Source organism: Haliaeetus leucocephalus, unplaced genomic scaffold (genome assembly GCF_000737465.1).
Source record: "Haliaeetus leucocephalus isolate CR32 unplaced genomic scaffold, Haliaeetus_leucocephalus-4.0 Scaffold439, whole genome shotgun sequence".
NCBI classification, from domain to species: Eukaryota; Metazoa; Chordata; class Aves; order Accipitriformes; family Accipitridae; genus Haliaeetus; species Haliaeetus leucocephalus.
In genome coordinates this window covers 6,704,425-6,730,577 of record NW_010972875.1, presented here as the reverse complement: position 1 = coordinate 6,730,577, position 26,153 = coordinate 6,704,425, and the positions used below count along the sequence as shown (strand labels likewise).

General features: G+C 36.8%; 1 protein-coding gene across 3 annotated transcripts in view; it reads left to right on the top strand.

The window, feature by feature from the left end:
* FRYL (FRY-like) overlaps nucleotides 1-26,153 on the top strand; it is a 147,240-nt gene that overhangs the window by 32,315 nt on the left and 88,772 nt on the right. For all 3 annotated transcript variants that reach the window (XM_010574500.1, XM_010574501.1, XM_010574499.1), the window contains exons 2-5: nucleotides 11,757-11,956; nucleotides 18,355-18,408; nucleotides 24,240-24,379; nucleotides 24,831-24,927. In XM_010574500.1, coding sequence (XP_010572802.1) covers nucleotides 11,757-11,956; nucleotides 18,355-18,408; nucleotides 24,240-24,379; nucleotides 24,831-24,927 — 491 coding nt within the window. The remainder of the gene's footprint in view (nucleotides 1-11,756; nucleotides 11,957-18,354; nucleotides 18,409-24,239; nucleotides 24,380-24,830; nucleotides 24,928-26,153) is intronic.

Genomic DNA, 26,153 nt, shown 5'->3' with positions numbered 1-26,153 from the left:
GCAAGGGGGAGAAAGTGTGCGTGCAAATTTACCCACAGACTTACCTGTCACTTGAGAAATTGACCGCTGTTCTGTGGCTCTCAAACTGCAGTCCATCAGCTGGGAGAGGGAATGGAGAGAAACCAAACTGCTCCTAGCAAGCTTAAATTTGCTCAACAGGAATCTGCATCTCCCTCAGAAACTTCCTCTTTAAAACAAAAGAAAAAAGAAAAAAAAAAGAAAAACGTCTGCTAATGGCAAAATACTGGAAAATATTGATATAGGTGATAGGATTATACATACCTGATAGGCTCAAATGGTTACCTCATTTCTGGGTCCTTATTGGTGAAGTTTGGGTCAATGCTGTAGCCAGGCTGGGAATCCAGCAATGAGCCATGGGATGGTGTCAACATTTTTAGCTTTTATATCATCAGAGAAAGTTGTAACTGCTTGTGTTTAGAGAAAAAATTGGTAGTGTGATTCATTGGAATTGGTGCCAGATAACTAGACATCTGAGCTGAGCTCCTTCCAGCTGTCCTTCTGACTCCAGGAGTTAGAACTGAGGGAAAGATGTGTGGTGCTTTCACAAGTTGTGGCAATTACGTGAATGCACAGTACTATCTAAAAGCATGATAACCGTGACTGGTACGGTGATGAGCCTGAGCTTATAGGTCCCCTTGAAAGCCAGGGAATACTACTAGCTCAGACTTAGTGGTGGCTTGGTTTACATTTACCTAAGGGCAAGTGGATCAGAAGAACTAACAGAGCAAGCCAAAGTTATGCTACTCTATCCTTGCTCTCTGTATTCAAAAGGAAGTTGACATCTTTTCTCCTGTTGCAGTAATAATTTTGAATAAAAAATAAGCACCAGGTACTGCTCTTTAAAATTAGTAGTGTAAGCCTTTTTTTGCAATTTAATCATACTGGAATAGAATTGCTTCTGTGTTTGCACCATTACTGAAGGTATGATTTACAATGCTGTAGAAGGCCTAACATTGAGGTATAGGAAGTAAAGAAACAAGTTTAGGTTTTTTTGTGCTTATGTGTTTACTCTTTTGAGGGAATACAAAATTTGTAAATGAGTGAAACTTGGCAGTTATATATGCTCAGTTATTACAGTTCAGTGTTTTGAAGGAAACTGAGATCAGAATACATACCTCTTGACAACACAGCACTAGTACTTTGCTGCTGCTGTGTAAAGTATTTTGACAGTAGGATCATGTTAAGTCTTCACAATAAGTCGACTGGGAAAGAAGACAGTAGGTAACAGATGTGTGCTTGGGGTGGTATCTTTTCACTGAGAAGTTTGCAACTTGATTACAGAACTGTTTTCCAGCAGAAATTCATATATTAAGTCTTAGGTTGCTTTATTATATGTGCGGCTTTAAATTGAATTGAAAGCTACAGTTGTATAAAACTTCAGGACAGTAAAAGCATTTCTGAAAATTACCATTGGGAATCTAACTTACAGCTCTGAACCTTTACAGTCCTGCCGTTATCCTACTTCCATATGTGATGGGTTGTGTTCTAGACCATGGACAAATGAAAGAGACTTATCCTTTACATTCTTTTAAGCTGATCTTGCATGAGAACAGCCTTCTGACGTTGAAGCAAAGCATGTTAAATATATTAGCAATTTAGAAATATGCTATTAAATAAATTTTATGTCTCTTTAGGTGGAGGTTTCTGTGAAACTCAAAATATGATTTTTAATTAAAATGGTTTATCTGAAGGGGTTTCTATTCTGGCAGTTGTTCTAGAGAAGGTATTACATAAACTACATTTTTAATGGTCTGACACTTTAATGGTCAGGATTTCCTGATGGCATGCCATAATCAAGAATGACTGGGCAGGACTTGAGACAATTGAGTTCAAACCGATTTCCTCTTCCTCCTCCAATTTTTATGCTTTATCACATTGTTTTCCAGTGTGTATGGTTTGGTCTTTTGGCATCTTGTGCTATCAAAATTATTTTTTAATTTCTTCTTTTTTTTTCCTGTCTGATAATAGTCTACATGCATGGTCTACCGTAGAAGGCTCTGTAAAGTGATTCACAAGTTGTACTCCTTGCATATGCTCCTAGCAGTTTCAGACAGTATTTCCCATCTATGTCCTAGCTGTTATGTTGTTAAGGATTTTTTAAAGTGTAAATATGTAAAATTGGTCTTACATACATCTTAGTGATTTTTTTGAAATTTAATTTTAAATTTCTTGTTTGTAAAGGTAGTTACTTGCACCACAGATGGGACATTCTGCCCTGCCATCCCATAGTAACTGACTTAGAATTACATAGCATGAGAGATCAGGTGAGCTTCAGCAAATATCTTTGAGACTGTAGCTCGTAGCAGCTTTTGCTGCTCTCGAGTCCGACATTCTCTGTGGACAGAGTGAGCCCAGCAACGACTAACAGTCTGTTTCTGACTGGCTGCCCTGGATGTCCTTACACTGTCCTGAATGTCAGATCTGACCTCTTTTTCAACCATTAAATTTCTTAATAAAAGTATGTGTGTTTTCTACCTTCCGTAGATATAAAATACCCACCCGTCTGATTTAGGTGATTACATGTGATATACGTGGCTGTTGTTCATCATGTTCAGTCACAATTCTGTAGGGAATCAGGCTCTCTGTATACAGTATGAGGATATGTGTTACTCTGCTAACAATTTTTAAAGATTGCTGTGGGGGGGTTTTTTTGGGGGGTGGGGTTGGACCCAAAAGAAAGCTTTGCTCAGGGATAAACACTTAAATTGGTATTTTGCAATTCAGTAGTCGTGCTGCTTTCCACAGATGAGAGAGCTTTAGAAAGAAGGTTTTGTGGGGTTGCTACTTCTCACCTATGTATAAAGGTAAGAGGAATGACTAGCATAGTCCTTCTTTAAGAAGTGGCAAAGCCAGTAGGATTTACCTGGGGAAATGCATAGCCCAGTTTCTCTCTTCTCATGTATCTAAGTTTAGGCAAAAGAAGCATTCTAAAAATATAATCTTCCTGATTTTATATCTGTAATGTATTTTGTCTTTCTGCCTGTTCTAGAGTTTCAGTGAAGAAATAATATACCTATTTTATTTTGAGGCTTCTCAAAGTAAAGTAGGGAAGAGACTGCAAGATATGAAGGTCCTGTAGAGAGACTGGAATATTTGCTGGTTAGAATTTGATCAGCCATTAAAGCAGCTAGGCAAGAAGAATTTCTTGTTCTCTTCACAATACTTCCTCAAGGAGTGTCTGAATATTAGTACGAAAAAGGGGGAAAAGTGCTATGTGGCAGATAATACAGCAAAAAGTCTTCGGAAGATTTTGGTGATGGGTTGTTTAGAAGGGGGAGAAAGACCTTTCAAGGACTTGTCTGTGTTTGACACACAGGGGACTGACTTCATACATCTCAGACCATGTTCATAGGTGTGGAAAAGATGGAGGAGAAATTTTCTTCTAAACTTAAGTTGATGATTTTTATATTTTTTTTTTTTAAATAACAAAAACCATCACTTTTAAGTTTGAAGCAATACTACCAAAACATATTTCTCTTCTGGTTTCTCTCTTGCAGGAGACTGGCTAGATTTCTAGAAAGCATTATGCTAAATGAAAATCTAAAAATTACAGTTTATCAATGCATTTCTCAGAGATATTAACAGCAGTGGGGAAAAACACTGCTGAATCTTTGGAAAGACAAAACTACCTAGTTACAAGGCAGAACTTCAAGTTTGAGGATCATCAGTAGCAGCAAGACTGTATCTGCTAAGGGATTGTAATCTGGCCCAGATACCTAGAAAACTAGATATTGCCAGATTAAGTTTTTATGCCTTAGAATTTCTGCTGTGTCTCTGTGTTGGCCTGAAGTAATGTTTCTGTTACCGTTTACTAGCAGAGGAGTCTGCATTTTGGGGAAAGCTAAGATTAAATTTCTTGCCTGTGGTTTCAGAGGCTTTGAAAGCAGAGAACAAGCTTCATGTGAGTACCTGTAACTAGACAAATTGGCAGCTGCTCTCCCAGTTGAGTCAACTTCCCATAAGGAAAGGATGTTCATGTTTGTTGGGTGTAGAAAAATTATTTGTATGATAAAGCTTCAGAAGATTTCTGTGAGGTTTTTGTTCTGTGTTTTTTTGAGTCCAAATGAAAGCTCAGCTGTCATAGTACCAGTTCCCACAATACACTCAGAAAACTTTTCTTTCCTTTCTGTATTCCCTCCCAGGGCCATGTGCTTAATTAGGTACTTGTTGAAATAAACTTATCTTCTGTTTATTGATGCAGTATTCATTTATGTTTCTTTGTTCCAGAGCTTGGCTAGAATGTAGTATTAACATATCTGAAGGTCTTTGGATAAATTGTCATTAGGGAAGTGTTTCTACTGCAGAAGTAAAATGTAAGTTCCGATTTAGACATGGAGGGGAAGTTATCAATACACGTATAACTTCCTCTCACTGAAAGGATTGACTTGGCTTTACAAACATTACACTGAACCATACCACTGAACTAAGTCAGTTCTAAGCCTGTTTTTACTTCACAGGTGGGTAATCCATTCATCTTATTAACACGTGACGTTTCATAAATGCATGACAGAAGTACCAGCTGGTACTGCTGGTTATTTAATTATTTTCATCTACTTCACGTAAAATCAGCAAAAGAGAGTGAGATGAATAAGAATTTGCAATCTGGGCTTTTAGTCCATGTGGCTTGCTAATGAGATAATGGTTCTTCTTTGCCTGTTCATGTAGTGTAATTAGACATGTGGAGCCATGATCTTTGTTAAGCATTTTCCAGAGATAATTCACTGTATACTGCCAACGCAGAGAAAGAAGAAAGCATGCCATACCTCGTGTCACTGGATGAATTAGTTGTGTAGTCTGTATTGAAAATAATAGGATGTTTGTTCATCAGGAACTATGTATCTAGACTAAGATATGAGAAATATGGGAGAAAGAGCAGATTTGGTTTTTTTTTCCTTAGTCATGTATATTCTAATGTATTGGGACTGATTTCAGTTTCAACTACTGTGTTTATATTTGTGGTGTTACCGATCAGTAGGTGTATATTATGTAAAGCAAAGGCATATCTAGATAACACAATCTATGAAAATTTGTGCGGTCAGTGGCCCTTAATAGATATATACTGGCAACAAATGTGGATTTTATTCATATTTTAGGTTACCTTGTAAAGTGACATAACTATGGTGTCAGGAGGCTGCTATGCCTCTCCCTTCGCTTTCAGATTTTCATACCAGTATCAAGAATAATATTTTATTAGGTACTTTTTTTTTTTTAAACGCATCCTAAGAATGCCTCAAAAATGTCGTCTAGCAGAAACTCAATATATTAGCCCATCTAAGCACATTACTGAGAATAATACACATCACTGAAAAAATTGGAATAGCATTTATATATAACTGGAAGTGGTTAAAATAAGTATATAAGTATATTTTACAAGTTTGCAATTTCTTCTTTTTTATTGTAAGCTATTAGCACAGTTTAAAATGAGTAACATTTTTCTGGTAAATGAGTGTTAATGAAAGAAATGGAAAAACCTGGGTAAATGCAGTATAATGCAGAAGTATCCACCATTTCTGCAAAGGCTGCTGACTCCAGCACTTGTGTGATGCTGGGGAACCAAGGAACCAGCCAGAGCCGCGTGTGCAGCAGTGCTGGCTGTGCATGAAATCAGCTGGGATTCAGTACAGCTAGAGCTAGTAAGGCAGTAATAAATCCAGCTTACAGACAGGCTCCATGCACTATCACTAGTGGTACATAGTTTGGACAAAAACTGGTGAAGTAGATCTGGCCGGTCTACTCTGCTGTCACACGCTTTGGCAACCCAGGTAAACTGGCTGGGTAAATGAATAGCAACTGCATCCTCCCATCGCTAGTCTGGAAGCAAATCCAAGAGATTTAAGTGAAGAATGGCTCTTCCTTTATATTTGTCTATAGACCAGAGGTCAAGATTTGGAATGTGCATCTGTTACTAGAGCAGTGTATGTTGAACTTCTTTGTCTTCATAAAGGTGTTCACCATTTCTCTCATTGAAATCATGAGGTTTTTTCACTGATAAGAGTAAGGAGACTTTGGAAGCAATAGAAACCTGATGGTCTACAGGAATTGTAGAATTGTGAAATAATGATAAGGTTATTGAAGAAGTTGTCTTCTCTAGAAAACAGACTGCTGGTCTGGGATACAGGAAACCTAGGTTTAACTGTTTGGCCCTGCTTATAATTTGTTGGGATGATACTGGATAGGTTGCCATCTCTTTTGAGCATTGACATCCTTATTAGGCAAAAAATAATTAATCTGGTAAAATAACTGAACATCTGTTGCTATGAAGCACTGTAACAATTGTTACAGATCTGTTTCCATGTACGTTAATATCACTTCTGTGAGGTAGGATGAAATGTTCCAGATGTTTATCAGAGTAGAAGACAAAAAGCTTAATTAAAACTCCTTTAAGTAACCACACAGATAATATTTTCAGTCTTTGGGAGTTTTCATATTGTCAGTTGGACATGCAAACCCTATTCCGCAACAAGTATCACAGAAAACTTAAAGTGCCTGTGGTATTATGTGTGCTGCAAAAATAATAATAAAACACTTAATCATTAAATGTAAATGTGTGTAAAATGATTTACTACCTTAGCAATGAATTTAAAAATAGCAACCAAGAAAATGATCTCCTTGATGAAAACTATGGAGGCTGTCTCAAAAGCGTGTTAAGTACCCTTATTTTATAGTTGGATACCTTATTTAAAAAACATAAAATAATTCTAGATGTATTTTCAGGTATCTCGAAAGAGGGGAGATACCTGATTGAAGTTTTGCTTCAGTCTGACCATTCCAACTTCCTGAGAAACAGCTGCGACTGAAGGCAAATTTCTGTTAAAGGAAAAGACATGAAAAACTTAGAAAGTACTATTTAAAGCACATATGAAGTGTCAACACTTGGCTAAGTGTAAAGTAGTACCAAAAAAAGTATACAAAAGCTAAAAAGCTAACAATCATCATTTCATATTAGCCATGAATTAAAATGCACTCATTGACTGTCACAGGCTGGGGTGCGTTTGTTACCTTTTGGTACCTGCTTTGTATGTTTGAATCCTGAATAATCTCATTAGTAAATAGGACACTACTGATATCCTCAAATACTTGATGCACTTGGGCTATACAGAGAGAAGCAGGATGATAATAATAGCATTCTTTAATATCAACTTGGGTATTAAGTAACCTTTCCTAGTTCTGGACACTTGTGTTTTAACATGAAACAACTTTGTCTCTCATTTAGCATACATCAGGGCATGTTGCCTTTTGACCTAGGAGTATGTTGTCTGTGTAATTATCCTTTGGATTGTTTTACTGTTCCTTGAAACTATCCAAACAATTTGGTGTGGCCCTAGCAACCAAACAATACTGTTTAACAGAGATTTCCTATGGCACTTACTCCCAGATTTCCCACGTAGCGCTAGCTTGCATCAGAGCAAACAAACAGGATATTGTTTCAAGTGAAAAACATTCAGTGTTTTCAAGCGATTTATGAAAGTAGTTTTTTGTTTTTGAACTGTTGCGAGTGGTATGATTTTTGGTTCCAGATTTCATCTGAACTTCTGTAGAATGGTCCATGTTTTGAAGATTCAGAACAATATTTGAAACTTAGAATTTCTCTGGCAGCTAAGACCAGAGAGTGGCTTATGCTTTGATGGCAACGAATAGCAGAAAGAAATTATTTAATCCTGTCCTGTAATCATATTTTTTTTCCATTAAACATGCTATTTAAAATCCACATAGACCTTTCCTACCGTGTTATCGATTGCAAGTTCATGAGTAAATGAATCCCACTGAACATAATTATACCAGATAATAATGTTGTTTGACCTAGTTAAGGAATCTGATAATAGATTTTGGCTTTTCTTTAAGGAACTTATTAAACACAGTCAAGCTCCCTCCCCTTTTTCCCTCCTATGTGGTTTTTTTTCCTGTGTGTGTTTAACTAACTTCACTATTTTTACATAGCAGATAAAGCCATGAACATTGTCATATGCAAGGCAGGAGTCATTAATGTGAACCATTAATGGTGTCACGAATTAGAGTCCTCAGCAAGTTCACAGATGAAAGTAAATCCTAGTCATTTATTCTGCCTTTTGAATACACTGGCATTTCAGCAAAACTAAAATATTTGTAATCCTCTCATGGCAGCATTTGTAATTGCTTCAGTCTGACATTTTCCCTTTGATTTTTCAGGGAGGTTTATTACCAAGTGAACAGTTTATGCATGTGAACACAGAGATTAGTAACATGTACAACCGTAGGATAGCCTTAACTCTGCTTTGCTGCTGGAAGAGTAAAAAGGCAAGTGCTGTCCCTGCATTGACTCTCCCCTTTGCGCTGGTGCAAGTGTATGTGCAGTCATGTGGTGAGCAAATTGGACAACTGATTGTGTCAAAATTAACCCGGGGAAAAAAAAAATTAATACGTATGCTGCTTTTCCAGTTCAGTTCTTTGCACAACTGCACACTTGTGTTTGCTTGCACAGGAGGAGGATGGTGCAGGAAAGGAGATAGCTGGCTGGGGGGGATTGCATCCTTTGACAATACTGCAGTTTATGCCATCTGAAGGGGCTGTGTGAAACTATAGCGAAGGAGTGGGGTCCGTGGCATTGCAGGCTGATGTAAGGCTGTCCTGGCACCACATTTCCCTGGCTTCACGGTCATGCCCTCTGCCTTGCACTGAAATTTCTGCAACACTTCTGGGAGCTGGTCTGGTTGTAGGCCAGTTGCTTCTTTTTTTCTTGTCAGGGTTAGGTTTTTGTCCAGTTTACCCATTTGGCTACCGAGTTTACCTTCTGTTGTCGTGTCTGGCGGGAGGATTTGCCTGAAGTATGCCTGGGTTTAGTCAGTCTGAACAGCCTTGGTGTTTCATCCTTAGTGAGAAAAGCTGTTTTGTAGCTTTGAAAATTAACACGCTAAGATGGTCTTTTACTGAGGATTAGTTTACTAATGCAAAGAAAGTAAAGATAGTACTTTGAAGATTATCAGCTTTCAATGTTTTCCCAATTCTTAAATGACAGGGGCTTTTTAAGGTGATCTTTTGGAAACTAGAGACAGAAATGTATTATGTAAACACACTCTTAAGACTTGTCTACATAAAGCAAATTTAGGCTAAGGAGCATGTTAGTCCTTCTCGGTTTCTCTATAGAGTGACAAGAGCTGGTTGAGTACCAGCTTCTCATTGTTCAGGCGTGTGGACTGGACCGGAGCTGTGGCGTGTTCCCTTAAGTCCCCAGTCCTGATAATGTGGGGATTGTGGCATACTCCAGTAGGTGAGTATGGAAGGAGCCAAAGCAGCTGCTTTGCTAAATTTCTTGTGACCAGACACAGCTAGTGATGTTCAAAAAAGGAGATTTAAACTTCTCGCATTTCTTTCCAGTCCGTTCCCACTTCACTGTGTGATTTAAAATAATAGAGACCAATTTGTCTGTTGCGTAGAACAAAGCTTTAGCTTTCTTAGAATCTCTCATATTTAGGTGTTTCTGTTTGTTACCTGGCATGGCGTGGAAGTATATATTCCACCTTTGCACCTCCTCTCTCTTCAAACCTCTATGCTCTCATTCTTGACACTTAATGCATCTCTCTTGTTTCCTGGGCTGCCTTTGGAAGCACCGGGGTTAAAGAATGACAAGAGCACGGATGCTGGAGAATGTGGATATTGTAAAGAAATGAAATATTTTTTAAAGCGCCTGACACATTTATGCTTCTGTACTGAGGGACAAGACAATCGTCAGATATGGGACAAGAAAGAATTTTTCTTTAAAGGCAGATGTTTTGGGTTGTCGTCTTTCTTTTGCAGCATGCACGTCATTCTGTTTCTTAATGCCTTTGCGTACTTTTATCTAGTGAGCTTCCACCATAGGGATCTAGAACACGGCAGTGTCTTTGATCTTCCATTGCCTGCACTGTGTGGCACACGCTCTTCTATGTCTTTTAGGACCTCTGTTACTGAGATCAAAGTGCTAGATCAAAGTGTTGGAGGATGTTCAGAAATGCTCTATGGCATGTGGTGTGCGTGCATGTCGTTCTAGTGTTGCCCTGGCTGCTGGGAACTCAGCTCTGTGACCTTGGCAAGTCCTTCCAGCCTTGAAGACGGCATACTGCAATTTATGTACAGGAAAAAATATGCATTACTCCAACTAAACAGCAAGTTTGTACAAAAACTTAGGGGAAAAAACACAGGTTGTATGTAGTACTCACAACATTATGCAAGGTAACCTTCCTTTTTCAGTAGAGGCTAATGTAGTTGTGACCATTCTGATTTCACTCCTGCTGAATTGCTCACTTCACTAATGCGTTTGAGGAATGATTACTTTCAGTGGATGTTGAGGAAGTCTGTGTTACATAAAATGTAACTTTCTGAACTGATAGAAGAAATTATGAATGGCTGAGACTCAAACTTGGGAAGAAGTGAAGTGAAGTACCAAAGGTTTGGTCTCCATGGCAACCAGTATTTTCATGAATGAGTTGAACATTGAAAAAATGTTTGAGTAAAAGTTGTGGATAATATTTGGCTAATAGGAATTGCACATATACAAGTTGAAAACACACAAAAATTTTGCAAGTTCATCAAAATTGGCCAAGCGTATCTCCTCACACTTTAACTGCAAAAAGCCTTAAAGAAGCTTACCTGAACAAATCACGATATGTAATACAATAAAAAGGACTGAGACTAGGGTCTCTATACAGCTACCTTAGGAAAATAAAATCTTAATATCAATAGGTATGAATTCTTAATATGAATTCCTAATAGTAATAAAAAAATGTCTGCAGTCATGGAATATGCTTGAGAAATATCAGACCTTTCTGGGTAGATTTGGGGCATCATTGGACATGTCAATAGTGACTTTGATTTATAGTGTGCAAAACAAGAATTGTAATTATTTACTCTAATTGTTATGTGTATGTTAAATTCATGTGTGAATGCATTCTGATACCTGATTTTTGGTACTGCAATTCACATTGGGTGGCAGCTGTGATAATAAAGAAGTTTTTGAGTGCTTAGAGAGACAAATAAAATTAAAGGTGGATAAATATATGTAAACTTAGTATATGACAATTTCAGTAAAAAGGTGAAAGTACTAATCCTTAGAGAGGGAGATTAACATATCCAGTGTTATTTATATTGATCGATTAATTAATATTTCTCGTAAGGAGCAAGTCTTTTAGATTTGTGACTAGAGAATGAAGATAAAGAGTTAGCATGACATGTCTCAGAAGGGTTTGCATTCTTGTTAGGAAAATCAGTGTACTGACAAAAAGTGCCAGGGGGCCAAGGAAATATTTCTCTTGAAGATATTTGGATACCAAGTAGAAAATTGAACTTCATGGCCAATTTATAAAAGTTGAATCAAGCTGATGCCTCTCACAATATAGGGACATAACCCTTTACATTGGACCTTTTGATTTTTTTAGTCATACTTGAACTGAAGATATCAGATATTACCAGCTGTAATCTTTATCCTGATCATCATACAGTTGTATTCAGAATGGGGTGGTTCGCACAGCGTACGACAGTTATGCATTTTAGCAATGACAAAAATGAGTTGCACTGTAAACCTGTATGCAACTTTGAGTAGAATTTCCCACCTAATTTAAAAAAAAAATTCTTGTTGGATGTTATAGCTAGTTATTTCCTCCTGGTTTACAGAATTTACCATGTGAATACGTCCGTGTGGTAGACGGGTAAATAAAGAAATGACAGGCACTGTGTTTAGAAGCTCTGCTTTATAGCTCTTTATTTTTCTTTTTTTTTTCCTCTAGCCTCCACGCCACACAGCAGAGTAAATAAACGCAGAGTTTCTCCAAGTGTTGTTTCCACCTGGGAAAAGAGAGGCATCATCATGTCTAACATTACTATTGATCCAGATGTCAAACCTGGCGAGTACGTCATCAAAAGCCTCTTTGCTGAATTTGCTGTTCAAGCTGAAAAGAAAATTGAAGTTGTAATGGCTGAACCTTTGGTGAGTCCTTTTTTTCATAGTATCCCTTGAAATCATCCTGCTTTTTTTAAAAAATAGGCTGATTAATTGTATGTATGGTTACTGAAAAAAACATCCCCCAGATATTGTTGGCTTTTCAAAGGGATTATTTCAAGAATAAATAGGGTTGCTACCTGGATTAAGTTTTATTGACTTCCTTCAAAACTGTTACGTAGTGGTTACTGGAAACAAGACCTCTTCGTATTCATAAGTTCTGTAAAGATACAAAAGGAAATAGCGACAACAAAAAATGTTCCTTCATTAACACTGCGAAGTGTATTTCGTGTTGATGTTTCTTTGAAATAATACTTTGACAATATACTTTCAAGAAAAGATACATCTGGTTTGTTTTCCAAAGTAATGACGCGAACACCTGGAAGAATAAAGTAGCCAGCATATATTGCAGATTAGGCAAAATGGAAAATTCTGTTGATGATCCAGATCACATGATCTTGAAGTAAAAGGATTTTTTTTTTTTTTAAACTTGGAAATTTCTGGGGGAAAAAAAAAGTTTTTTTTTTAACTTGGAAATTTGCTGAGCAGGTGGGATGCTGCAGCTCACAGAGGGCTGGCTCACACAAGGCCTCTGTTTGCAACTGCTGCTTGCAGAAGTGTTCATGTGCAGAAATGCACATGTGAGCACTCGAGCCCCAGTTTCGAAACTTTAGTAGGAAAAAATGTTGTTAAGCAGCAGTCCAAAAGAACACAAAAATGTGGCTAAACATCTTTTGTGGTGTCACTGATGGAATCATCTTCAACTAAAACCATTAGATCAAAGGCTGAAGAAAAGCAAACATTTCTTTATACACACCTACCTAGGTATACATTATATATACGTGTGTGTGTTTGTGTGTATACCAGGCAAGCCTACAACTTAAACATAACTTGTCTGTTTCCTTACAGACATCCAAGAGTCAGGTGTTTGGGAGGGTTTGATAAGAAAGCACAGAAACTTTGTAGGAAAAGGGGCACGCAAATGGTGAAGGGTACGTAGCTAAGAAATGAGAGGAGAGCTCTAGGGGTGGTGGTGCTGTGGGTGGAAAGGCAAACAGCTCTGCTCGGGGCAGTCTGCATGCCTACTGCTGCGAATGCCGCTCCCTCAGCCCCTAAACGTACGGGGAGGGTAGTGCTTGGCCAGAATGACATGGACTGGCTGTAATTCAGGTGAGCTGAAGAGGGCTCTTCCTCAGACACAGCTAGTTTGGGGTTAAATCTCCTAACCGGAATACTGGTAGCAAGGTAAATGTAATAGCCCCGGAGTTCGCTTGTGCTGCAAAACAAGAAGAGTGATTCCCACCTCTGTTGTCTGGTGAGGTTTTGTGGTGATTGCATGAAGTCTGCCTTAGGATCTTTTACTAATAAGATTCTGAAATTGGTATTTTGTGTGTATACAGTATGTATAAAATTCTTTGGGATAAAATAAAAAATTATAAATATTGCTAGAGTAGTAATTTGTGAAGGTCTTTAACACTTCTGTCTGGGTTCATTTGCTAAGTTGAATTCCTTTAAACAAAATGTTTTTTAATGCAATCAAATGTAAATTTATACATATAGCCAGCTTTCCTTATTTTATGTTGGTGGGAAGGACAGACTATACAGAAAACCAGCAATTTAAAAGAGGTGCCAAAAGCTTTGGAAAAGTGAAACAACCTGAGCCTCTGTAACACAAAGAGATAGAAGGGAATCCTTAGGTGTCTCAGTGGAAGGAAATACTAAAGTGCTGAAGTGGTTTTATTTTTGTACGTAGTATTTGATAGAAATACTGACTATTCAGTTCTAGTGTATGACATTTAAAAAGAAGGATAAAAGTCTGAAAGGGCACAGGAAAGGCACTGACTGAGACTGGAGAAAAGGCTTTAATGGAAGAGAGGAAAGCCTTTTATCATTTTAGTGTGATTTGATTTTGTGGGATGGCTTGGCCACAAATAATAATGTGGAGAATATATATAGTGTTACATAAATCTTTAATGTGTTAGATGAAGCTAGGCTGTTGGAGAGAATTTGGAGCCAGACCAATTAAAGTTAGGAGCTAGGCACTTTTTAAAACTTGAAGATGAACATGCCAGTAGGGGAGCAAAAATTAATTAAAAAATAACTAAAAAAAAAAAAAAAGTAACTTCAGATCAAGACAGCACCTGGGGGTGAGGGGACAGTACTGTTTTAGCTAGATGTATGGGTTTCATTGAGAAGTAACTGACTTGTGATTTTAAAAAGTAACTAAATGGTTTCTCTGGCTGTGAATTCACTTACCATACTCAGTGAGTAACAAAGTAGTTTCCTTTCACTGATTTAATTAAGAGTTCTCTGCTTGCAAAATTTCAATACTGCAGTTTCCAAAGTTACAGAAAGAGCTTATCAGCAAATGCTTAAAATAAATGATTCAAGTAGCGAGTGTAACCACAGGAAGGAAGATCATCCTTTTAGTAAGTAAATTAAATTAAAACACTTTTAAAAAAAAAAAAATCTTCTAAGTCTTTTGTAGTAATATATAGTTTTAAAGGAAAAAGGGCTCAGACACAATTTATTGTAGCTTAAAATACTCTTCCTCAGCTGAGCAAGGATGACTGTAAGGCATGATACCAGCCTTTCCCAAATGTGGAACAAACTATACCAGTGAAAAAGATTAGTGATAAACTCAGTTACCTTCTATTTTGTCAGGCTGCATGTAAATATAGACGGTTAGAATTCAAGCAGAGAGTTTAACATGGTGCCACCAAGTCACCAAGCTGTTGTTAACTGGTTACACTGCTAACTTACTAAACTGTAGTCAGTCTCACGTTTAAGTCAAAACTAGCAAGAATATTTAAGCCTGTGGCCAACACCAATGATTTTATTCCATCATGGAGAAACTAAACTCAGACTAGCACTGTACGCTTTTCTAAGTCTTGCCAAGGTGCTTTCAAAAGCTTGTCTGAAGTCTAGAATTTAGCACACCGCATTTCTTCAGCACAGCCTTTCTCCTATGCTGCTCTGACGCGGAGGCAAGAACGCGGGTGCTGCCCAGCAATTGGGCTGCAGGAGGCACGGCAGCATCACTTCTCTGGTCCCTTACTTGCAGCTCGGAGGACAGAAACAAGTGCTCTAGTTCTGCTGCATTCACCTGAGCCACCCTGCTGAGGTGCAGTAGCCACCAGAGGATGGTGCTGGTGAATACTGGAGAGGAGCCAATGGGTGGTACGTTTTTCCAGGGGTGCAGTTGTTTGCACAGCACACACATGTCTGTCTACATCCTGATCTCTGCTGCCTGCCATATGTTGACATTTCTGCTTTACACAATGCATGCAAACTGCTCTTTGGTTAATTCAATAGTAGGTTGGTTTGGGTTTTTTGTTTTGGGTTTTTTGTTTTGTTTTGTTTTCATTTCACTTGTAAAAGACAAATGTAGACCTATTATTTCCATCATTCTCTGAATTTCAGGAAGCCAGGAAAATAAATCTTAAATTATTAATTCAGTGAAAGTTTCCAGACCTTTACTTTATGCTGTTGGATAGATTTTTGTAAGTCATGTGAGATGACTGGGGCCATGACAAAGCAGAGTTAGAAAACAGCATTGAAGGAAAATAAATTTTAAAGCCATACAAATAACTCAAAGGCCTTGATAAACCTGAGACTGGGTTAGAGGGTATTATTTGCTTATGTCACATTTGTTTGGTCGGTGTTACATCAACTACAGTGATATTTACCTTTTAGCAGTTAGGATCTTTAATGCTGAGGAAAAATAATAGAGAGTATTATGAACTTGCAAGGTCTTCATTCTTTCTGATACTAAAAATCTTAAAAGTTATATCAACATCTAATGTACAGAAGTGTCTCAATTAGTATAGAATGGGGGGGGAAGCTAAACTTTCAGAACTAACTTAAAAATAGTTTGCTATCTATTGACATGGATTTCACTTCATCTGAAGACTTGGAGATTATTTCACTTCTCTTTGATTTGTTATCATTCTTTTCTTTAGCTATTTCTGATTTTAGACACATGCAATGGGTATAATAAACCCAGTGTTTGTTCACCTGTATAATAGTTTCATAGTACCATGCTGGAAACGTGGCATGTTGGGGCATTGTATCAAAGAAGACTTAAGGAACCTGACTTTTACTGTCTTCTTACAGGAAAGTAATTTCTCCATCTTCTCAGGAAATAGTTTTCTGGTTATTTTCCTTCAGCTTATTTAGTAATATACAATGTTTATATAGGGTGGAACATTTCTCGTGTTTCTGCTTTATAGATAAGATTACAATTATTTGTGCAGTTTATCTAAAAGCATAATACAGATAACATGAATTCACCTACAGTAGGCGTTTCCTTATAAGAAAAGGGTAGGGAGGAGTTCTAGTTAAAAGGGAATTCTGATTTGCCAGTGCTCTCTGGAGCTTTTAGTATCTGCTGCAAAATGTCAGTTCTCATAACAGTATTTTGAACAGACATAACATGTAAAATTATATGAATTTATAGGACTCAAAGAAGTGTTTATTTACCAGCTTCTGAAACCTTTCCCCCTTTGCTCTCCTCTTTGCACAGTGAAAGAACATTCAATTGATGAACAAATAGAACTATTTCAGAATATTAAATGCATTTTCCTGAAACCACTTTCTTTTTTGAGATATTTTTTATTTAGGCATACTGGAAGTATACATAAATGGCAGTGTTTTCTTAGACAATTAAGTGAGTTTCTTTGGATTATAGAAAGTGAAAATAGTCTGACTTGTGAATTGGTACCTATATTATTTCAGTTTATACTTCCAGAGTGAGCAAATGCTTTTTGCCTGGGCAATGTTGAATTCAAGTTTTCAGAGGCTGTAATAGTTGCCAGAGATTGTGTCCTTTTGAACACCAAATACAGCTGCACTCATCACAGAAAATGCCAGAAATTGTCTCATATTTTCAAGATTATGATTAGGACAAGTGAAAATAAGCCGCCAGTTTGAATCTTAGACTTGGTACATGAAATCCCAATTTTTATCTGTTTTAACATATAACCTCTCTGTTGCAGCCTTGTAAGTGTTAAATGCCAAGCAATATTGACTTTTAAAATTTTTGTCAACAGCCTTGACAGCATGGGTGTTGTCTCTTACTAAACTACTGAGCAGTTATTTTGTGTTAACTGAGGCACAACCTGTTGAGAGCAGTACTGGCTATCAGTATTGCTGACACCTCCTTTTACATCCCAGACCGGGCAAGGTAACAGCTCTTCCAGCTTACTACTTGACTTAATTTGCTCCATAAAGGCTCTTTGTTTGCTTACTGCAATTTAATGTGAGGTATTAACTCCTTACCTTGAGTACTTTTTTTACTTTCTTCATCAAAGATAACATTTTTGATTCATTTACAATAAAGTGAAAAATAGTTTAAAATTTCTTTAAGTAGCAAGAAATGCTCATTGCATCTTTATATATCTTACTTACTGCTTTGTAGTATGCCCTTAAAGCCGTTACTGTGGCACTCGGCTTACCATAAATCATTGACCCTCAGAGCCAGTACACGGGACTTACTTTTTTTTTTTTTTTTCCCCAAACCCCTTGCTGACCACCCCACCCCCTCCTTCCCCTCTCCCCCACTTCCCCTTTTCTTTTTTTACTTTCCAGGATACCCTAGCAAGAGACTATAAGTATTTCTTGTAACTGTATAATTTGGTACTCTCCACAGTGACTAGTAAGAATTACTGTTACATTACTATTACAGTTCATGAGTGTTTTGTTTTCTTAATGCTATAATTCTCACTAAATTATTTTGTCAGGAATATACTGCTCTGTTAAAAGTAAAATTAAATTATGTCTTATGGTACTGGTAGCAATGAAATATTGTAATGATTAAACTCTAGTAATATTGCATCTTTTCTGTACCTTACAAAGTTATTTCAAATGTAAAGCAAGTTATTATTGACATAGGTTTTCTCGCTGTTTTTCATTGTAGTTCAGGAAAAGCGCAGACTGGAAATGACTTCAACAATTGTCTCTGCCTTTGTGAAGGCATTTTAAAATTCATTCTTGTAGCTTACAATAACTGCCTTATATGAACATGAATATGCTTGTTAATTCAGATGGGAATGGCTTTCCTTCTAAGTTACACTTGGCACCCACTGCCAGCTATCTCTGTTGAGCTGTAGGCCCTGCTGTTTGGGAGAGGTGTTTGACATTTTCTGTTTGTCAGTCTTTAACGTTATTGCTATTAAGCTACCAAATTAATTTTAGATCTGTATTCTTCTATTTTGTGAGTACACTTCACATCTTCAGAAATGGTTGTACGTTAAAAATAATGCAAATATTCACATTAAAAGTTGTTTCTTTGTTCTGTGATTTAACTGAGAAAGAAGGAATCTATCATTGATAACAGTCAATTGCACTGTGACATTCACGTTTCTTTTTATTTTTTTTCTTTACAGGAAAAGCTCTTGTCCAGATCTCTTCAAAGAGGTGAAGATCTTCAGTTTGATCAGGTAGGAAACATGTAGTTGAAGGCAGTTTTTATTGGATTAAGGTGGCCTCTGTTTTTGCAGAATAGTGGTTCCACTGTTGAAATGACATGGAACATCCACGTCTGAATCAGTGTCACAAGATTTAGACCTTGAATGTTAGTTAGACTTTATCTTCCATTGTAGAATATGATAGTAAGAAACTACTAGAATAGAATAATTATTTGAAGGTAGCAGTGAAAGATGCTGGAGGAAAGATGCTGAAATATGGTAGGGGATGAGAAGACTTAATTTATTTATATTCCTGTTAACAAGCTTTGTGTAACCTCAGCCTATATCACTTATTGTTTCTGTGTTTGGGGTTCTGTTTTTATAAGCAAATAGTGTTAATTTTAGTAACACAGCTTTACTGAGGGCTTTTTAGTTCTATGGCAGAAGGCACAAGATAGATTTTAAATGCTACTTTGTCCTTTACTGAGTGTATAGTCACATTGTGAGGCTATTCTGTTTCACTTGCTATAAGTGAACTGTACATGGAATAACTCTCTGTTCAATTTATTCATGTTTATTGTCTGTATTTCTAATTCTTTCATAGTATAGGCATGTTTTTGTCCCGTAACTACTTCCTTGAAATGGAGAGGCAGCATTTGGATGAAGCCCCATTATGTGCCTGTTCCTGTTCTTAACTGTTACCGAACAGCATCTTACTGCATGAAGTTTAGTGTTCTGTCCATATCTCTGTATCTGGATTTTTGTTTAATGCTTTGCATTACTCCTTGGATATAGGTATTAGACATTGCAGTGAAATCTGTGGACCTGCCCCTACTTTTCAGTTAATGCCATCCATGCACCTCTTCTCCCTCCTCCCAAAAGAGAAACAAATAATAGCATGTAATATTTGATGTATAATTTCCTTTTCAAAGAAAAACAAAAACAAAACCACCACCAAAAACCTCACGTAGCCTTTTAATGTTTTCTAATCTAACCTGCTGTAAGGCCATTATCTCCTAAATGAAAGTTTACTCATAAGCAAGGAAAATGGGTGAGGAGGGTTAGGGCATAAATTCTTTGGTAGCTACAGTATTTTATTGTAAAGCTGACCAAAAGCTAAATAATATGCATGATGGGGATGAACTAAGGAAATCTGTAAATCAGTAATATTACTAATTTTTCTACTAACTCCCACCTTACCACATTTTTCCTCAAGGATGTTTTTTATAAATCAGTAGTAGTTGTGTATTAAACTACATGAGGTTCTAAAAATATGCTGAGTGAAGAAAAGTAAAAAATAAAACATATAACTTTTGAAATCTTGTAATATACAAATAAACTTGTTTTCCTGAAAATGTAGTACTCTTAAAATAATTTGATTTGATTGTGTATGTGTATATGTGTGTGTGAGTTCTTATTTTGTTCTTTTTCTATTGGTAATCTACTTTGGATCCACTGAGATCTGAATTTTAATGGTACTGAATAACTACTTTAGAAAGTCAGAGCAGAATGTCTCCCTTCTGGTGACAGAGATTGTGAATTTTGATAGGGAATTTTGAACGTTGTTTGGCAAAAGGGATTAAGATTGCTTCTCTCTGTTCATTGCTGGGTGTATGAAACCCATATTAAGATCAATTCTCCGCGAGTGCAGAAGACTGCAGAGGAAAAAGAGACTGGCAAAGTACGGGAGAGAGGAGGATCCAGAGTACACGGCTATAGCATCTAGCAGAGAAGCTAGAGCTGTTGCTGGGCCAACCTTGTTCACCCAGAGATCTTTATGGAGTTAGGAATTTGAGTCTAAAAAGTGGCTTTAGCTGTACTGATACGGTGTCTGAGCTAGTAAGTGTTACACTTTGTGAATAAAAAGAGCATGACTGAAACACAGGAGGGGCTCTGGGAGTAAGAAGGTATCTAGTTAACACGAATTCTCTCAGCTCTAAGAGGGATGGAGGAGGAAGGTGTGTAGCATTGCCTGTCTCTATCATGAAAAAGAATAACAGCTGTTTAATGGGATTGTAAGCTGTTTCTGTTGGAAGCGTAACCAGATCAAGAGGGCTGCTATTATATCTGAGTGTGCAAAATCAAGAGTTTCTAATTTTCAAATAGTACAATTCTTTTATTTGTCACTGAGGTTTTAATTGAAATAAAAATGTAAATTTAGCTAGGAGAGATGAAAATTTGGAAAATGAGAAGGGAATTTTTATGTTGTTACACTTCTAAACTGTTAAAAAATCTTAGCATTTTAGTACCAGTGCTTTCCCTTTATCATTCCCAGTGCATCAAGAAGCTACCGGAGAGGAATTTTTTTTTAGAGCATATATTACATTTCTTAAAATATTTTTGCTTGTACAGCTTGAAACTGAAATAGCTTGTGTTTTTCATCTTTTGTTTGTTGTAGGAATCATACTTGGCAATTTCCGACTCTTGTCCTAAGATACCAAAACGTTATGATCACGCAGAAGCATATCTTGGCCATCTCAGTGACTGAGAGCAGATGTGTCTCTCGGGTTCAGGCTTGTTCATTATTAGGCACAACTTGAGCAATGTTCTCAGGATCAGGATTTTGGCCATAGCTGGAATTTGGCCTCTAGCGTCTTATTATAATTTTGCATATCTCTCTTCTTACCTCTCAATATACTGTTGGGTATGTTAAGTGCAGCAATTAGCAATGTGCTACGGCCTTTTAAGACTGGAGCATGCTTTGCTGTTTCATTGTGAGGAATGTAAGTATACGTCATGATGACTATCGCAGCCCTGTTCTCTTGGGCATTACAGGATCTCTTTGTCTGGATCGCTGTTTTCAACCTAGGCATAATTTAATGCTAAACTAAAATGGGTTTCTTACAATTTTTATACCAGGTGAACTTGAATTTAGTATCAAAGCAGTATGGTAATTATATTAAATAAGAACAATAAGCATGTAGCTCATGTTCTACTTAGCAGCTATGTAATATGAACAAAGATTTCACCTTCCTGATAATTCCAATGCCTTTTCATTAGAATGATATGGATGCAGAACTTGACAGGAAATAAATAATCATAATGTAAAACTGATTTTTCGTTTCCAGAGAAAAATGCTTTATAATGCCAGTCGTTTCTGGGTTTAGCACTTAACCAATGACAAATTTTTTAATGCATGTGATACAGCTTGTTTCTGTGGAAGATGATGTAAATTGCCTAACTGCTGGAACATTTATGAATGATAGTAGTATTAATATACTCTGTAAATTTGCAGGAAAACCTCAGGAAAAGGTTTAGTAAAGCTTAAAATGCAGCTTTCCTTTTTCTTCTACTAATAAACCCATCATTTCAGAAGGAGGGCAGAGAAGTAGAAGTGCTTTGTGGGGTCATTTTACATTGACAGCACAGCGTAATTTAAGTGTTCACTTAATCTGTTCCTGTCTTCTTGTGTGTGTAGTTGCTGTATGAACATAGCTCTGTGCAACCTATTAGATATATCATTATTTTTAAAGAAAGAGAAATTGTTATTTTTAGAGAAAGATATTGAAGTATTTCCCCAGTGTTTAGGTTGTTTGGGGTATGGGTATTGACAGTAAATTCTGAAGGCAAAACAGGTTTTGGATTGCTGTGGTTGGTGATAGATCCCTTCTTCATCAAGTTTAGCTTTAGCTTTCATTCTAAGGATTACCAGTTACATTGATGATTTTATGCTGAGTCTAATACTTTCAGTTTAGTAACTCATGAGAAGGGTTCTTTCTGAATCTTTTTTTTTTTTTAAATTCCAAAATATATTAATGGTTTTAACTTGTGATTTCTGCTCATGGCTGGAGTGAGTTCAACAGAGGTGGTTGAGTACCCCAGGCTGATGCAAGCAACAGGCATTTCTTGCCCATGAAGTCTCAGTGAAAATTTTTTGAAGCTTTATCAATACAAATGGGTCTTTTGAGTTCCTTTTTTGGATGCTTTCTCTCACTGAAGGATGATGGTTTTAATAGTAGCCCACAAGTATCTCAAATTTCCTCATAATTTTTCTTTCCTCTTGTCTTCTCCATCTTGTTTTTTTCCAAGGAAATTTGTCAGACCTCTGCCACATCAGAAAATTCTCTTGAGCAACATCTTAATTTGTATGCATTCCTCTTCATCACGCACTGCTTCATTTCAGATCACAATCTAACTTCAAAGTGGTAAAACTGAGCTGGTTTTTACTGTCCACTTCTAGAAGTCGAATGTAGGTTGGTTAGTTGACTGGGTATTTATTCTTTTATGGATATCAGTGCACAAGGAACAGGCTTACAACATGCTTGGTTTCCAAAGCATGTCATGAAGATTTCAACATATATTAGTGTAAGAATGAAGGTATTCTAAAAATTTAGCCTTTGTTCTGAGATGCAAGGCATTATAGCAAGCCTACAGAGTATTTCTAGCTTTTGTTTCTTTTCTGTGTTAAAAAGGCTTTGTATGCTTTTGTGTTGCCTGCAATAACTGCCTTCATCTTTTTGTGCAATTAGCTCAATGTGCGTGCCCCTCCTCCAGCAGGCATGCCTGGTTTTTACATTGAATCCCTTTTTAGTGAGTGTCCTATTGAGAGACAAGAGTAGTAAGAGAAAAAGTAATCTCATCATTCTAGTAAAAATTTCTTAATGAAACCTACTTCCTGTTCAGATTTGGAATATATGTAGTTTGTATTGTATACTGGAATTTAAAATTTTATGAACTTACAGAATAAGAATATGATTTTACTTATTTTGAGGAAGTTTCTCCTCTTGTTTATATAATTAAAGGATTTTTCAGAGAGTCAAGAATGCTACTTAATTATTGTGATTTGAATAGCTGACTGGTTAACAAGCTGAGTAGAGTATTCAGATGGTTGAAAGAGATCCTCCTGAGGTTTCCATATGGTTCACCTGCCCCCATCCCTTCCCCAAACCTGAAAAACCAAGATGCTTCAAATGAGGACAAAGAGGTAATGGCATTGATGTTATCTTGGTTTTCCGGAATAACGAATAATAGATAAGTTATAGCATGAGGATGGCTTCCATTGAAACCTCTTATTTGAAAGATGCAAGAGGTAATTAATACATGGTATCAGTGACAAATGTGGTAGGTAACTCTCCTTTTCCAGCCAGTGTTTTGGGGATGGGCTTGCTCCCTGCTGCCTCCTCGCAGGGAGTTTATAGCTGTTTTATGCTGTCTTTCTCCAGTCATTCTTCCCCTCTCCAAGCTTGAGCACTGACGAGTTCTGTTTAAGTTAAAGGAAGCCTAGAGAATTTAAGTTTCATACCATGTTAAAGTCTTCCTTCTATAATGGTTTCTATTGCCACTGTTGCACAGAGAACTTTACAGCTCATGCGGGTTTTCTAGAAGACAGCACTAGATAGGGGAGTTATGCTGAAAGTAAGTAAATGTAGCTTGAGATCTAGACCAGTCAAATGTATTAAAAGTAGAATAGAATATCTAAAAGGGTCTTATTTTTGTTTGTCTAATAACCAAAGAAGCATGTTTTTGAAGGTTACATACTGCCTCAGTTCAGGAGGGTAACCTCTTATCTGTCATTTGTAATGTAAAGGTACATATACTTCAGAGATACATGTGGCAACATTCAAGGGCATCCTAAAATCTCTGCTGTTTTCTCAATGGCTTTATATGGATTATCTGTATAAATTTAGGATTCTGTGATCCCTGTGAGCTTCAGAACACTTTGCTTAAATTTATCATCGTAATTGACTTAGTGTGTCATATTTACAGTAATTGTCCTAGGTGAAAATGATACATTAAGTTGCCACTTTGTAAAATTATATGACACATGGTTTTTAACATTAAAAACCATTTGAAAGAATGATTATAATGCTAAGATTTTTAGATTGCTTTATCATGCTAAATTACTTTTCTTACTTTTTTTTCAGTTGATAAGCTCTATGAGCTCAGTAGCAGAGCACTGTCTCCCCTCCTTATTACGCACCTTGTTTGACTGGTACAGGCGTCAAAATGGAACAGAAGATGAATCTTACGAATATAGACCTCGGTCTAGCACAAAATCGAAGGGGTAAGAGTTTTCATTGCAAAAGTCTGTTTAATTTTTGTGTGCTTTCTTGTAAGAAAATGCATGCTTTGTAATTTTTTGACAAGTATTTTGTATTTGGATCTGTCATTACCTAAGTCTTTGAGAAAGAGCATGGGCTTATTTGAGGTAGTGTATTTAACTTGCGTAGATGATACGCAAGAAGTGACTTAATGATTTTGGGGTTGATTTATAGAAGGAAGTTGGATGCTGATAATTCCAAGCTAGTTTGTCCCTTTTTGAATTGTTTTGGTTGTTAGCAGGCCCTTTTAGGAGGGGGCAAGATGTCAGTGCTGCACTAAACCCCAAAGTCTTTCTAACCATCCATTTTATACATGTGCAACAATGATTGCATGAAAGACATGTATACCCCTTCTCTGCAATATTTATATTCAGTCTGGTGTATGATACGTGTGTTCTTGATTTCTTATTTTAGAGATGACCAACAACGTGAAAGAGATTATCTACTTGAAAGGAGGGACTTAGCTGTAGATTTCATTTTTTGTTTAGTTTTAATAGAGGTTCTAAAACAGGTAAGCTCTTTTGCTTTGGCAAACTTCTTTTAATCTTTTGCTTTTAACGTCAGTTTTGATCGTCTCCTTTAAATGTTTATATTAAAAACTGGAGCATATATATGATGAGCATATGCAAGGCTGTAAATATACTCTCAGTTGCATAAAGCCTTTCGCCTCTCCTGTCTTTTCTTTATATGCCTGCCTTATCTTATTCACATGTCTTGGACCCACTAAGTCAAAGCTGCTGATGTACTGCAAAAAGCAAAACTGTAAAAAATAATATTTTATTTATATTCAGTACCTTTTGTCTGCTTAAACATTTTTAAAATACAGAGTGAAATCATTGAATGACAACATTCAAATGTCACTTTTTAAAAAAATTAGAAAGGGTATGTAATTTTGCTTGGCCTTATAGTGTAGTGCTAGATGATGTCATGCACAATTTCTGTTAATATAAAATTTGCATTGGTGTATGGACAAAAGGATAGAGTTTGGCTTCAAGTAGCAGCATTTTTTTTCTCACATTTTTTGAGAGAAGAAAAAGATTACTGTAAGAAACAGTTGAAACATGAAGCAGAATTGACCAAATTTCACGTTTCAAATACTTAAGTAGTTTATGTCTTTTATGTATAAGTACATGAAAATTAAATGGCTTTCTGTACTAAGTAAAGCAAGGACTGTGGTTTAGTTTGCAAATAATTTGTAGGTGATTTCTGTTTATGTGGTTATGTATGGCATGTTTGTGATATAGGGAAAAATGAAAACAGTAAAACAAAAAAGCTGCCTATCCTTCTTTGAGACACCGACCAATCATCCAAAGTGATATTCCTATACTGCATGCGCAGAGATGCAGAGATATTAAAACCATCAAACTGTCATGTGTTAGCGTTTTACAGAAAATCTTTAGTTTGTGCTCTGTCCCTGCCTAAATTTTCTATTGGTGTGAAAGAAAAAGGGAAATGGAATTGCTTGTTTAGGATTGCAGGGTTGTATGGGTAGCTTCTGTATTTTGAACTGGTATTAGTTTTTCTGTTAAGTAGAGTACATGTTGCCAGTGATTCAGATGTCAGGAGAGGTGCCAAAGTTTTGGTCTTGAAGAGAGTCTGTGGTGATTCCTGTAATGCTTGGTGAGCCTCTCATGCTTGTACTCCAGACAAGATAGGTATTTTTCTGATAAGGATATTTTCCTCTGCTAAAGACCTGCAATGGGCCACTAAACATAGATACGCCACTTAAGAGACTCT